The sequence below is a fragment of the Lipotes vexillifer genome, unplaced genomic scaffold, assembly GCF_000442215.2.
Source record: "Lipotes vexillifer unplaced genomic scaffold, Lipotes_vexillifer_v1.1 scaffold1009, whole genome shotgun sequence".
Taxonomy (NCBI): Eukaryota; Metazoa; Chordata; class Mammalia; order Artiodactyla; family Lipotidae; genus Lipotes; species Lipotes vexillifer.
This window is the reverse complement of record NW_006772405.1, coordinates 1,482,112-1,494,611: the sequence shown is the minus strand read 5'-3', so window position 1 is coordinate 1,494,611 and position 12,500 is coordinate 1,482,112. Positions and strand designations below refer to the sequence as shown.

Sequence of the window (12,500 nt, the reverse complement as noted above, 5' to 3'; positions counted from 1 at the left end):
GTTTTCCACAGTGGCTGCACCAATTTACATTCCCATCAACAGTGTATGAAGGTTCCCTTTGGCAGAGAGCTGATTTTTAATTGCTATTTCAACTTCAGTGATGATTCCAGAACCAGCTTTTGGGTTTGTGATCCAATCTATATAATTTTCATTATTCCTTCCTCCAACTTCCATTGGTTTATACTGTTCTAACTTCTTGACATGAACACTCCATGATGGGCACGAACCCGTGTCCCCTGCATCGGCAGGCGGACTCCCAACCACTACGCCACCAGGGAAGCCCTATTTTTTACTTTTTAATTTTAATTTTATTTTTTACAGTAGGTCCTTGTTGGTTATCTATTTTAAATATACCACTGTGTACATGTCAATCCCTAACTCCCACTCCCATCAGATTTAGTACATGAAGGCTGAGAATGAGAGGGTGACTCTTGGATTCTGAGATGTAAAGGTAAACGCTTAGAGCTGTTGGGAGCCACTCTCTCCAACTTTGCAGAAAAGGCCTGCTTGACAATAAAGCCAACCCAGAGAGGGAAACAGCCAGGAGATGGAGTGAAAGTCAGAGCTTCGACAACACTGACTGCAGCTAGGCAACACTGACTGCTGGGCCCGAGGCTTGATCCCCTCCTTGGCCTCCCAGTTATACAGGTCTTTATGCCTGAGCTGGTTTGGAACCCGAGGAGCTCTGAATGATGGTGCATCCCGGGACGTTGGCCCTGTTGGTCATCTCCTGCATTCTCATCAGACAGCCTAGGAGTGACCAGGGCCCCACAGCTAACAGAGACATGTCCTCTCTGCTGGTCGCCAAAATCACCACGCTTCATTCTAGCTCAGAGCCTTTCCTCTACCCCCAGGATGAAGACAGATTGAGGTTCTACCATGTGGGCCTTTCCCAGGCTCCACAGGACTGTCCAGGTGAATGGGCCATGCGACACACACAGGAAGCTGGCATCAATCATTGACAGGCCCTAAGATTCTGTATTACAGGATCAATCAAGAAATGTCCTCTTTCTGGGACTTCCCTGGCGGTCCAGAGTTTAAGACTCAGTGCTCCCAATGCAGGGGGCACGGGTTCAATCCCTGGTCGGGGAACTAAGACCCCGCATGCTACACGATGCAGCCCCACCCCACCCCCCAAAAGAAAGAAAAAGAAAAAAAGAAATGCCCTCTTTCTGCTCTTACGAAGTTGACTTCCCCTGGACAGAAAACTAGAGGGTGAGAGAAGAATGAAAAGATCATCTAAGCAAATTTACCCTCTGCCTTCAGGAAAGAGCAATGTTTCTTTTTGCAGATGGTTCAGGCTTAATTCAAAAAGAGTGTCTGAGACAGAACTCTGTACTAAATGCTGTGAGGGCCAAAGAAGAAAAGCTCAATGAGGGGAACCGGCTTCATCCATCAGGCCAGCAGGAGGCAGGCTCTGATAAGTGCTTAGCAGAAGCACATCTTAAGGGCTGCTGGGGTACAGAGGATGGGGAGGTGGGTTCTCCCACCTGGAGGAGGGGGATTCTGAGAGCTTCATGGAGAGATTCATTCACTTGTCTCATATTTGGGCAGGCCCCACCATAGGCCAGGCACTGCGAAAGGCATGGGGGCAACAGGGAGGGACATTCCAGGCTGAAGAAGGAGTCTGTGCAAAGGGACCGTGGTCACACTCAGAAGTGGTGCACTGGAAGTGGAGGCTGCAGATGCAGAGTGGGACTATGGGCTGTAAAGGTAGTGATGGGGGTGGGTGGCAAATTTTAGAGGAATTTTTTTGCAACAGATTGGATGGGAAAAGCTGAGCTGGGGCACATGAAGCACAGGAGACAGCATGTGGTATGAGCAGTACCGAAATTTCTCCAGAGCTTAGATCCACAGGCCATTAAGCTCTGATGTTGATATCAGAGAGAGATTTAAGAGTTCTTTCCTATACCAACCCAATCTTCAAAATTCTAAAATCAAAGTTTGCACTTGGAGATTTGTCTAAACCTCTTTGTGACCTACTTATGCTTTCAGCAGACAGCTCCTTTTACAGGCGGTCAGGCGCTATGGTTCAGAGCCCAGGCTCTGGAGTTGAACTGCCAGGATTCAAACTGAGCTATTAGCTGTGTGCCTTTGGGCAAGCTGCTTAACCTCCGTGCCCTGGCTTCCTTTTGAAATGAGAATAATAATAATACCTATTCTGTAGGGTTATTGTGAGGATTAAGTGAGACAATATATGGAAAGTGTTCCAAACAGATGCACCATAAGGGCTCACAAGGAGGCAGCTGCTAGAAGTAGTAACAGTGGCAGGAGCAGAGCTTGAGACATTTACTCCTGACTGTGTAGAAAGGACCCTGTCTTCTCTGTTACCTCCTTCTTTTTGTTTTGTTTTGTTTTGTTTTGGCTGCATTTGGTCTCCGTTGCTGTGCGCGGGCTTTCTCTAGTTGCGACGAGCAGGGACTACTCTTCGCTGCAGTGTGCAGGCTTCTCATTGCGGTGGCTTCTCTTGTTGTGGAGCACGGACTCCAAGCGCACAGGCTTCAGTAGTTGTGGCACGCGGGCTTAGTTGCTCCGCGGCATGTGGTATCCTCCCGGACCAGGGCTTAAACCCGTGTCCCCTGCATTGGCAGGCAGATTCTTAACGACTGCACCATCAGGGAAGTCCCGTCTGTTACCTACTTCTAATACACTCCAGGGAGTGGCCCCAAGGCCTGTATTTTCCCAGCAGAGTCTCCTGTGCTTCTGAGTCCCAGAGCCTGAGAGTGGCCTGGAGTCCCAGTTCCACCCTTGCTTTCATGATCTGACTCTATTAATGGAGGGAGAACAGGCATAAGAGAGATCCAGAAGGTCCCCACAACCTCCTCCTAAGCACCTGTTGGAAGGCCCAGACCAGCCCCTGCAAACAGCTAGCTGAAGGGGCAACCAGGCCCTGCTTGGCTATACCCTAGGGGCACCCCAGTCCCAGAGGCCTTACCTGGGCCAAGCTGCCCTCTGCCCTCTGCAGCACTTGCTTTGCAAGGTCCCTCTGGAGGGTCACAAATGTGCACAGGATCTGTCCCAGCCACCGCATGGCCAGCTGCTTAAACTGTGGGAGCTCAGCCACTAGCAGGGAGTTGAGTGCCTCGTACATGTGCCGGGCCGCCTCTTCCTCATAGGTCATGCTGCCCACCTCCAACAGCTTCTCTTCCACCCTCTCAAAGTCCAGTAGTTTGTCCAGACGCTTCTTGATCAGATTCTGAGGCCCGGCCAAGGCTTTGGCCAGGCTGCACAATGGCTGCCACACCAGGGCTTCCAGCCGCTGCTTCTGTGGGGAGAGGTAAACTTGGGAGTTGAGGAAGGAGGTGGCAGAGGGCGGGGCACAGGGAGAAGGGGCTTTGGATGTGGCAGGACTGGGCTCCAGTTCCACCCTCACTGACCAGCTGTGACCTCTAGCACGACATCTAACCTTCCTAGGCCTCAATGTGCCCATCTGAAAAATAGGGACAATGTATGTAACAAGCTTAGCAGAGTGCCTAGCACAGAATAAGTATTCAATATATATGTCACTTCTTAATACAGTTACTGTGCACAGATGTTGAAAAATTTTGTATGGAATGGTGGTCAAAAGCATAGTTCTTGGGGCACAGATCCTTGCCATTGACCATCTGAATAACCTGGGAGGTCACCCTCTCTGAGCCTCAAGCTCTCATCTGCAGAATGGAGCTATTAATAATATCTACCCTGTAAGCTGTGTTGTGAGGATTAAATGAGGGAAAGAATGTAGAGTTTAGCACAGTGCTTGGCAGATAACAAGGGTCAGTAAACGTTAGCTGGGGCTATTTTCATCAGGAAAATGCACTAATAATAATCTCTGCCCTGCTGACTACCCAGGACTGTTATGGATGTGACAGTAGTGGAAAAGGCCTGGCTTCTAAATATTATTCTTATAGGCTCTGCCACCTGCCTAAAAAAAGAAAGGAGAAGTTCCGCTCACAAACTCAGGGAAGGCCTGGAGCTGCAGGTCTCTTGCCAGGTAACAGTACTGCACCACAGGGCCCCCAGGGATGTCCAGATCGTATTCCTGGGGCCGGAAGCGGAGGAAAGCCTAGATGGGGTCAAATGAGAGAGCCAATCATGTCCCGTCGTCACCATCTTACACCTGAATCCCCCTCCACCACAGACCGGAAGAAGTGCCCAGGCTGTCTGCACACCCTCCCTGTGTCTGCACACAGCCTATTCTATCCTTGCACAACTTAGGTGATTAGAAAGTTCCTCCTTAGACTGAGCCAACATCTTTCTCCCTATTCAGTGCTGCCTCAACTTCACACATTTGCATATCTCCTTTGTGATTTTTTTTGCCATGTCCATGTTCCTCGAGTTCTATTAATATTTTTCCTTAAATGAAATTGGGTCATTTGTAGAGACATGGATGGATCTAGAGACTGTCATACAGAGTAAGTCAGAAAGAAAAACAAATATCGTATATTAACATATATGTGGAACCTAGAAAAATGGTACAGATGAACCGGTTTGCAGGGCAGAAACAGAGACACAGATGTAGAGAACAAACGCATGGACACCAAGGGGGGAAAGTGGTGGGGGTGATGGTGTGATGAATTGGGAGATTGGGATTGACATGTATACGCTAATATGTATAAAATAGATAACTAATAAGAACCTGCTGTATAAAAAAATAAAATAAAATTCAAAAACAATATTTTTCCTTAAATCAACCTAGCATCCCTATTTAAATCAATGCATTAAGAAAAACCACCTTATGGGGAATTACCTGGTGGTTCAGTGGTTAGGACTTTGTGCTTTCACTGCCGAGGGCCTGGGTTCAATCCCTGGTCGGGAAACTAAGATCCTGCAAGCCGCATGGCACGGCCAAAAAAAAAACCACCTTATGATATTCCCATAAAGGGAAAGCCAGTAATAATTGCCATAAATAAGCATGTAAGAATAACTGCTATAAAAACAATGCTATTAAGTTCTGTCTGGGCGTGATGGCCTGATGAAGGTTTCCAGCCGGAGACTTGTTCTGCCTGTTTATTTAAGACATGTCAGAAAAAGAGGCTTTTCCTGGACTCTGAGGATTAAAAGAGAGAGTCATTTTCTCACTGTGGGATTCCATGTCAACACTGTATCCGTCGTGTAAGTCCTGCATTTACGGAAATACAGCCTTAATGCTTCCAAATATCTGTTCTACTCTGCAAAGCCAGATGTGTCTCTCATGGGCCTCTGGTTTCTCTCTTTCAGGGCCCCTCCATTCTTTCTCTGAGGGCCTTCCTCTTCTGCCTCACTGTGCTGTCCAGATCTTTCCTCTGGGGGGCCCAAGATGGAGCAGGAACAAGCAGGGAATGTGCCCCACAGTGAGGAGCAAAGAACTACAACCTCCCTCCTTCTACATACTTCCAATAATGCCACCCCAAATCCTATCATCCAAAGAGCCTGTTATCGTCTGACTGAGCTGGTTTGTGCAAATGGATGTGATTGAGAACAAAACCATGCAAAAGGGACAGAGTGGATGGAATGAGTCAGCATCCATGACAAGAATGAAGGGGGAATTTTGGTGAAAGGAAAGTGATGTGCTGGATGGGAATGCAAACTAGTGTCCCTGTGGGCTGAATGTGGTTTGCAGAAATATATTTTCTTGGGCCCACATAACATTTAAGTTCATATTTAATTAGCTGCTCACATGAACACATGGTGAGATTTCACCTAAAGGTCTGAATTTCCAGTTTTCTTCTTCCTTAAAATCAGAAGAACTGGCAGCACTGGGTCCACATTCCCGCACAGTAACAACTCCTGTGAGCCAAGGAATATGTCACCCCTTTCATTTTATCCATTCATTCATTTATTTGGTCATTCACACTCCAACTATTACTACATACTGAACTCTACCAAAAAAGTCTCATAAATAGACAATAGGCCTTATACACCTGCACACTTCAGTCAACAATATTACCTGCCTGGTCCCTTTGAGCACCTGTGTTTGTCACCCCTGCTCTCCCTCCAGAGGGCTCTGATTCCAGTGAATTCTGACCCTACCCAGTGAGAACACGGCCCCGCTGAGAACTCAATGAACTCAGAAGGTGCCGCAGTCAGATGACCTGTGGGCTGAGGAGTGCTTGCGAACGGCCCCTCTTCTGACCTCCAGCCAGCAACTGTATGACCTCTTCCATTTGGTTCCTGAAGTTGGTGTCTTTGTCAGCTTGTTCAATGGGCCCTGCATGACTCCTGCCCAGGGATCCCAGCCCTGCCCCACCCTACACACTATTAACCACAGGATCCTCACCTCCAAATTATCCAGGTACGCAGCCACATTGTTCTTCAGCTCGGTCACACACAGTGACACCCAGTGGAAACTCTCTTCTAAGTCATGAAATTCCTTGTCTTCTGTCTGAGAGTAAAGTTATGCTTATGAGGGCGAGAACATCCACATGGGGCCAGTGTACACCCATTTCCCAAGTCCTTACCAGGGACCACCTTTCCACAGACCCACCCCTCAGAGCCAGTTCCTCCAGCCCCAAAACTGAGTGGGACAGTTAGAGGCAGTAAGTGCAGCTTGGTGGTTCTGTATTCAGACAATGGAATCAGACACAAGAGCCCGTGAGTCCTGGTTCACTTGCTTCCTGGTTGTGTGAACTTAGACAAGTGTTTTACTCTCTTTGAGCCTGTTTCCTCATCTGCAATATGGGAATAGTATGAACTTACTTCATTGTGTGGATCCATTAATGCCTGGTTCAGAGTAAGTACTCAATCCACCTGAGCTGCTACTAGTACCTATTCAAGGCTGGTTCCTTGCCCAGACCCAGACATCTCCTATCTGTATCAAGAGACCCCAGAGAAAGAGCAGCACAAGATGCAGAGGAGAAAGCCCCACCCTGGCTCTCCAGAATCAAGTGGCGGCGCCTACTCTGCCTCGTCCTGGCTATGCATGCTGGAAGTTCACTCCCTCAGCCTCAGTTTCCTCATCTCCGAAAGGAGTCTAAGACCCCGCACTGCACAGTCTTGCCCCTTGGGATGGCTGGGATACCACCCTTCCTCCTGTCCGTGCTCACCTTGGGTACGAGCCCCGCCTCCTGCTTCAGCAGCTGGCTCAGCCGGGTGGTCTTCTTGGAAAGGGTGTGCATATTGATGCGGGCCAGTCGCTCCCGGAGGCTCAGATGCTCCACCTTGGTGTACTTGGAGGCTGCACCAACAGAAGAGAAGGAGGGCACAGGAACCAGAGCTGACCCGGGAAAGCAAGAGCCCCTGACATACCTGGCAAGGCGTCTCTTGGGCCCTCTCCTCAAATGTCAGAGTCACGCCATTTAGAATGGTGAATCTCGGAGGAAAAGCGCAGGGCTCAGAGCCCTCACTCTGATGTGAGCACCCTGACTGAAGAGCTTCCTGCCTGCTTGACTTCTTAGGCCTCAGTTTTCTCATCTGTAAATGAGGCTAGCTACCCCACAGGATTGCTAGGAGATCACATAAGATGATAGGTCTGGAGCAAATGACTTAGCTCTCATTTTACCCAACTGTGAAATGGGGCTAACATTGCCAACCTCAGGGCTATCGTAAGGATCAAACAAGATAATGAGTGAAAAAAACATGTCATAGTTAGCCTTTAGTAAACATTAGCTAAATTATCATTACTATACGGTCTGAGTTGTGCAACTGAGTTTTTCATCTACTTGGGACACTGCTTCACTTTCCAGACCTTTCTGTTTTAACAACTTCAGAGGCAGCAACCTCCCCACTTTCTCCTCTTACCCTCACCCCTGATAAATACACAGCTCTTTGCCTCCCCAGTATTCATTTCTGCTTAGTATAGCAGACATGTGGTTTAGATAAGATTGATTCCACTTTAGTTCAAGGGGTGGGTGCTGACTGTTATAAGCCAATTCACACAATCCCATCCCCTGCCACAGTGATAGGTTCAAAGAAGGGCACATAACCCAGGCTGAAGCCAATCAGTTCATGGCATTCCCCTAACCATGGCAACTGGTTCAGGGTGAGCATATGACTCAAATGAATCCTATCAGAGTGAAACTCCAATTTAGTTTTTACAGCTAAGGGGAGAAAGGGCCCATCTTATCCTGGAGAATGTGGTGTGCAGATGTGAGTCTTAGGACAGCAATAGCCCTTTACTATTATGAGAGAGGCCAGCCTGAAAAGGAAGGTGACACATATTAAAGGCCAGAGACAAGAGAATTGCAGGGAAATGATGCCAGCACACTGCTCAAACCCTACTTAAAGCCCACATTACTTCTGGACTTGTGGGTTATTACATGAGCTACTATATTCCCTTTACTGGTGAAGCCGGTTTGAGATAAGTTTTTTGTAACTAGAAGCATTCTCACTCATGTATCGCCTAAATGCCCCAAGTCCTTACCCACTTCTTTGCGCCTCTTGTACTCATTGATGTTGGTGACCACGTCCTGGAGGGCAGAGGTAGCCCTCTGAAGGACAGGGTAGGCACTGGCATCAGGGAGTGTGTTCTCCAGAATTTTCTGCAGCAGCAATGGGTATTTGGTAATCCTCTGCAAAGGAATTACCAGCAAGAAACTGAGGCCTGAGGATCCAGCTTGAGGCCTGAGGGAGAAGGCTGATGTTAGGTAGGTCAAGTCCACCCTTGGGGGCACCAAGGGGCCTGGGCTCTAGTCCCAGCTCTGCCATTTAACTCACTGTGTGATCTCAGGCAAGTCACCCTCCTTCTGTGGTCCTCAGTTTCCTCATCTGTAATCTGTGAGGTCTATATGTTAGATGGGTGCTTCTAGTTCTCACTTTACCCTTTTCTGGGCCTTGGTTCCCCATCTGTACTAAATTTAATGGTCAGTTCTCTGCCCTCAGCTTACTCAGTCTCTCAACAGCAGGCACAGCTGACCACTCCCTCTTTCTTGAAACACTTTCTTCTTTTGGCCCCAGAGACACTCTTCGTCCTGCTTCTCTCACTCCACAGGCCACTCTCTTGGCCTCCTCTGCTGGCTTCTCTCCAATGCTGGAGTGCCTGGGGCCTCCTCTCCTCCTGCTCTCTCCACTCACTCTCTTCCTGACCTCATTTAGTCCTATGGCTTTAAACATAGCCCAAACCCATATCTCCACTTCCTACTTCTGTCCAGAGCTCCAGACACACACGGTCAACTGCCTACTTGAAATCTCCACTTGGATATGTCTCAAGCACAACTCCATCTGTTGGACATGCACAGAATATTTCATTTAATAAAATGGTTCTGCTGCTTTAAAAAAGAAGAGCTTTTAAAATCACAGGAACTTGGGAATTCCCTGGCAGTCCACTGCCGTGGGCCCACCCAGATTTGATCCCCGGTGGGGGAACTAAGATCCCGCAAGCTGTGCAGCATGGCCCACACCCCCAAAAAAGTTTTTTAACATTTAAATCATAGGAACTTAATGTTTAGAGATGTATTTAAGGGTAAAAAGTCGTAATTATCTGTAATTTCCTGTAAAGTATATAGCATAAAATTAGATACAGCAAACAGCAGCCATTAATACTAATTTCAGGTGGTGGGTGTGTAAGTGTTCATTACATTATTCTATTTTTCTATAGGTTTGAAATTTTTCATTTAAAAAAGTAAAATAGAAAACAAAACACAGGAAGTGATAGTGTCAAGTTCCCTTCCAGATGCACCATTTAATGCATAGATGATTATTTCTAGTTCCCTTCCTGATGATGTCTGGAAGTTGCAGAAAGAGTGCCCAAGACAACAGCATCTGGGACAAGGCTCCAACAGTCTTTCCTTGATCATGACCAGTAGCCCTCAGACCCACCTTCTGAGAAACCCACGAGGTTTTCAAACCACAATGTCTAAGCATGGCTGCTCCACGAAGACTCACAAATGTTTCTCATGACTATTATCTGGCCTCCTCTCCACGGTACCCTTGCCACTTGCTCTTCTTCCTATGGAAAAATCTCTAGATCAAATGTCCAGGAAAGATCAGCCATGAGGCTAGGAACAGACAGAGCAGGTGGGGGGCCCTCCATTAGTTGCAGGGGGTTGGGATGCAGGGATAGGATTACCTGTCAGGACATGCCTATGCTGACCATCTGCTCTCACCAAGGGTTGCCTAGTGCTTGGCTGACTGTGGGCAGGAGAGGTGGAAACAGTCGCCAGATATTTGCAAAACTCTGTCCTCTGGGCTTACTTTCCATGGGAAAGGGACAACTGTCACCTTACAAATAAGAGGTGACAGAGGTGAGGGGGGTCTTCAAAGAGATGATTACATCTCTTCTCCACAACCACCAACTACAGAATTACAGCTGCCTCTTAGTTTACAGCCTTTCTAAGGTAAGTTGAAGAAAACTCCTTATGCCGCCTTTCAGATAGGCAACAAAAATCGAAAGGCTCACCCAGAGCTGGGTGAGTATGGGGAAACCAGCCCTCTTACATTCTCTTGGTGGGAGTATCAGTTGGTGGGATCTTTTTATTTTATTTTATTTTTTAAATTTATTTATGTATTCATTTTTGGCTGCGTTGGGTCTTTGCTGCTGCACACGGGCTTTCTCTAGTTGCAGCGAGCGGGGGCTACTCTTCATTGCAGTGCGCAGGCTTCTCATTGCGGTGGCTTCTATTGTTGCAGAGCACAGGCTCTAGGCACGCAGGCTCTAGAGTACAGGCTCAGTAGTTATGGCACACGGGCTTAGTTGCTCTGCGACACGTGGGATCTTCCCAGACCAGGGCTCCCCTGCATTGACAGGTGGATTCTTAACCACTGTGCCACCAGGGGAGTCTCTGGTGGGATCTTTTTAGAGAGCAGTTTGGCAATTTGTGAAATGTACAAACCCTTTATTCCCTCAATCCTACTATGGAAATCTACCCAGAAATAACAACTCAAGGACTTCCCTGGTGGCACAGTGGTTAAAAATCCGCCTGCCAATGCAGGGGACACGGGTTCGAGCCCTGGTCTGGGAAGATCCCACGTCACGGAGCAACTAAGCCCGTGCGCAACAACTCCTGAGCCTGTGCTCTAGAGCCCACGAGCCACAACTACTGAGCCCTCACGCCACAACTACTGAAGTCTGTGCACCTAGAGCCCATGCTCCACAACAAGAGAAGCCACCACACTGAGTAGCCCGCGCACCACAAGGAAGAGCAGCCCCCACTTGCTGCAACTAGAGAAAGCCCACGCACAGCAACAAAGACCCAACACAGCCAAAAAAAAAAAAGAAATATCAACTCAAGTGAGCATGGATAAAGGTAGAAGTTATTCAGCAACTCTATTTATGACAGTAAAATTTCGGAAACAATCCAAATATACACCAATAGGGAATGGTTAAATAGACCACAGACTATGAGCTACCCTGGGAAGGAACTCTATGCAGTCATTAAAAAGAACATGGTAGAGCAATTCGTATTGTCCTGAAAACACATTTATTCATGGCCATGATTAGGTGAAAAAGCAAGTTCTAGAAAAGCATGTAGAGTAGGAGCCCCTTAAAAAATTCATTCATTCATTCACTCATCCTATCTATCTATCCATCCATCTATCCATCCATCCAACAGCTAGATGTTCCCATGGAAAGTCTATTTCCTGTCTGTCTGTCTGTCTGTAAATATACAGAATAGAGTTCGGATGGAAAATGTTTACTAGGGGGAGGGATGGGGAAACGGGAAACCAAAGGGGAATGGACTTTTTACTTTATATACCTGTGTATTGTTTGAAATTTCTTTTTTCAATAACCACATGTTACTTTTAAATTTAAAACAAATTAAAAATGCCAATAAAGGAAAACATGTCATCTACCTTTTCCAAACACTCTGCCTCAGTTGTGGAACTGCAGGTGCTTTGTGCTGGACTGATCCACCTCTGTAAGCAGCTTCCTCCCCCTGAAAACTATGCCACTAGAATGGTCTCCCTAAGGCAGAGCTTCCTGCCGGCTGCAAGGGCAAGCCTTGAGTCCCTTGGCCCCCAGGTGGGAAGCACTTCCTTAAAAGACAGGATAAACTGGGAGTTCCCTGGTGGCCTAGTGGTTAGGATTCTGGGCTTTCACTGCCATGGCCCAGGTTCAATCCCTGGTCAGGGAACTGAGATTCCCACAAGCTGTGCAAAGACTCCACGCTTCCACTGCAGGGGGCGAGGGTTCCATCCCTGGTCAGGAAAGTTCCGCATGCCACACGGTGAGGCCAAAAACAAAGTGGGGGGCGGGGGGAAAGAGAGACAGGATAAACTAGACACCCCACCCACTCACCCATCCAAATAAAAAGTGGGAGGTGGCATATATTTTAGAATCACAAAGATCTAATTAGATGGTACCATCTATCCTACCTGGATGAGAAAGAACCATTTATGGCTGGTGTGATTCTAGTCGGCCAAACTCCAGAAGAGTCCCATGATCATCAGCACAAGAAAGGCAGGATTATTGTTTCAAGAGGGAAGGGATCAAAAGTTCTAGAGCAGCATGTATAGCAGGAGCCCCTCAAAAATTCATTCTTTCTACCTATCTATCTATCTATCTATCTATCCATCCATCTATCCATCCAGTGTCTACATTTTCCCATGGGAAGTCTATTTTCTGTCTGCCTGTAAATCTACAGAATAAAATTTGGATGACAAGA

General features: G+C 47.5%; 1 protein-coding gene across 1 annotated transcript in view; it reads right to left on the bottom strand.

Annotated features, from left to right (window-relative positions):
• Positions 1–12,500, bottom strand: part of ARHGEF37 (Rho guanine nucleotide exchange factor 37) — a 56,678-nt gene that overhangs the window by 9,569 nt on the left and 34,609 nt on the right. Inside the window, exons 5-9 of the mRNA XM_007447501.1 lie at positions 8,321–8,520; positions 7,005–7,135; positions 6,239–6,343; positions 3,935–4,045; positions 2,936–3,265 (exon numbers count right to left, since the gene is read on the bottom strand). Of these exons, the coding sequence (XP_007447563.1) occupies positions 2,936–3,265; positions 3,935–4,045; positions 6,239–6,343; positions 7,005–7,135; positions 8,321–8,520 (877 nt within the window). The remainder of the gene's footprint in view (positions 1–2,935; positions 3,266–3,934; positions 4,046–6,238; positions 6,344–7,004; positions 7,136–8,320; positions 8,521–12,500) is intronic.